General features: G+C 46.0%; 1 protein-coding gene across 1 annotated transcript; it reads right to left on the bottom strand.

The window, feature by feature from the left end:
* Nucleotides 1-1,579: 1,579 nt before the first annotated feature.
* V1508DRAFT_332318 (uncharacterized protein) lies at nt 1,580-2,233 on the bottom strand (the record flags this gene model as incomplete). The annotated part of the gene is made up of 2 exons (XM_066936650.1): nt 1,580-1,871; nt 1,914-2,233. Coding segments are annotated over 2 exons (612 nt in total), but the record flags the coding sequence as incomplete, so codon positions are not given.
* Between the last annotated feature and the right edge of the window lie 608 nt (nt 2,234-2,841).

Raw genomic sequence — 2,841 nt, 5'->3', positions numbered from 1 at the left:
GAGTATCTCCGTACTCCAAGTACGTCTCTTCCCGCGTTGAACAATCTCTCAACTGAGACTGAAGAGGCTGGAATTGCTAGGTAATCCCTAGCAGCTGCAGCCATTCGAGGGTAGTCCTTTCTATGCGCCCTCCACCAATCGTATAGCCAATTCGGATCTTCCATGTCATTGGCGTCAACCCGGCCGCTGTTAAAATACCGATCAATATCAGATAATTGCGGCTTGTCTCGAGGCTGTAGTCTTTGTAACATCCGGTTCCCCACTTTTTGCCTCTTATGACTCTGCTCTTCGAGAGGCTGTGCGATATTAAGTGGTTCTGTATTTTCAGGGTAATTGCGATGAAGATTGTCACGGAGGGAGTGCAGAATCTTCTCGCTAGTGTCCTCATCGTCCAACTCATATCGGAGAAGATCTCCCTTCACGCGAGGATCGAGAACCAGGGCTGTATAATATGTATCCGACGCGTCCATAAAAGAGTAGTACTTCATGTACTTCTTGATGCCCTCTTTCATAGCACTCGCAATATCCGCGTCGAGATCTGCAAACTCTTCCTTGAGCTCAGCAGCATCATTCAACAAATCATGCAGCTCATAATATACTGGTACTGAAAGACTGATCTGCGGCTTTTTCTGCGAGACGAATAAAGTAAGGTCATTGAATTTTGAAAGAACACTGTGGATTTGGGAAAGCCGTTGCCAATCTTTCATTGAGAACGGAACGAACTCTGTCTCATAGTGGATAAACTTCTCAAGCTGGTTCCTTGACTTTGAAGGGTTAACCTTATAGCAGATAACTTCTAGAGCTAGTAGCTTACCTGCAGAGCATCACTTAACATTCTGAAAGTAGAATTCCATCGTGTATCAACGTCATACTCGATGAATTTATCAGGCAGATTCATGCGCTTGCAGTTGTCGTTCCATGCCTGCCTGCGTTGAGGACTTCGGTGGATCCAGAGAGCTATGATACGAAGTCTTTCTAGTGGTTCAAGGTCCCGAAGAGATTGGTGTTCTCCTTCATCAAGGTTATTACAGACACCATCAGCTTCGCCTGTATTACCGGACTTAATAGCACAAAGGATATCCTTAACAATGAGGTGGATGATATGGGCTAAACAGCGCACGTAATTTCCTAAACCGCAGAACAAAGGGTCTGCCTCGCACTTCTCCTGCAGACTTTGGGACAGCTGTAACACCATCCGCTCATTGTTACTAGCATTGTCGCCAGTGATTGTGAGCAGTTTGCTTTCAAGTTCCAATTCTAAAAGCACAGCTTCAACTGCTGCTGCCAAGTTCTCTCCACTATGTGGTCCATGGAGCTCCTTGAACTCCAGGACTTTCTCTCGATATTCGAATTCTTCAGTGAACCAATGGCCAATGACACCGAGGATTGGGAGATTATTCTTGCTGGTCCAGACGTCCATAGACAAAGCGATTGTTTTGCATGTGGCAGCAAGTTCCTCTTTCAACTTAGCACGTTGGAAGTCGAAATCTTCCATAAGACGCTGCCGAAGGGTTTGACGAGAGGTGAATGGAAGTGAGATTCCCGGTATATCCTTGAATATTTGCCGAAAGGCCGGTGATTCAATGACTGTGAAAGGTTGCTTGCAGCTAATAACCCAGCGAAGGAGATTCTTTTCAAGACGCTCTTGAAATGTGAGGTTCTCCTTGTTACCCCAGAAGCTAACAATAGTAGACTTTGGGGCAGCAACAGCTGGCTCAGGGACCCCAGGCGGTAGAATCCCGTGCTTGTCCTTCAAATGGTGCCGAATATTAGTGGTAGAGGTCTGCCTTTTTGAGTCTGTTGTAGACCAGTTGCATTGTTTCCCGGTATCCTTGTGGATCAATGTGCACAAGATTTCTCTGTCGATGAATCTTTTCTTGTTGTTCCTCTTCTCAATCCATTCGTTACGAAACTCTCTAGTCTGAAAATAGCCCCACAACCATTCAGTTTTCAGGGGAGTTGGGTGAGCAGTTTGGGAACTGGCAGCTGCGACTAGAGGCTGAGAGGCTGATTCTGAAGGCAGTACCTCATCCTCTAGAATTTCAACCCATGAAATGATGTCTGCACTGACTGCCGATTGACTGAGGGAGTGAGGTAGACATGATGGGCCCGCCTCTTCTAAGTCTTGGGTTTCAGGACTTAAGGGACTGGAGATCCAGTCTTCAGACGCTGCGTCGCTATCATAGCCGTCGTTTAGAGCGAGGTAGTTTTGACGGTTTCCACGAGTCTGCATCGCCATTTGAAAAACTGAGGTCGTAAGTGAACCTAGGTTGTAGAGGCACGCACAGCAAGCAATTAAAGATATTGATATTGCAACAAAAGGATTCGTTAAGGAGAACGAACGGGGAAGGGGGGCTCTGCTTTTATCTTACGATTCTCTACAATTGCCCGCTCGCGCGATCCAGCTGTGGAATGCTCTGTGGAATGTTCTGCGGAATGCCCTGTGGAATGCGAGGAAGTAAGGTGGCCATCTCGGGTTGCGAGGGCGCAGTGGAGCAAATCCCTTGCCGTAGCTCAGCCTCCCTACAATAGTAGAGGATTTAGAAAATTCCGAAGAGAAGGCTAGCTGGGAGAGGAAGTTGCTTGATCCAGCTGGACGCTATGTAACTTACTTATTACCTAATTAGTCAACATTCTAGCTTCGCTTATTTAATTATGTCACGTGATAACTTGCGAATATCGAATAATTATTCGTATTCGCAGCTTATTCTGCGAATAATTATTCGCATACTTTACGCCTGCGAATAAAATTAGCGAATATTATTCGCACTGTTTTGGATTGCGAATACGAATAACGAATATTGCGGATATCTGCGAATATTCGCATTCGCAACAGCCCTA

This window comes from Lipomyces doorenjongii, assembly GCF_038497915.1.
Source record: "Lipomyces doorenjongii strain NRRL Y-27504 unplaced genomic scaffold V1508scaffold_248, whole genome shotgun sequence".
NCBI lineage: Eukaryota > Fungi > Ascomycota > Lipomycetes > Lipomycetales > Lipomycetaceae > Lipomyces > Lipomyces doorenjongii.
The sequence above is the reverse complement of the archived record's forward strand: the minus strand, read 5'-3'. Positions and strand labels throughout refer to the sequence as shown.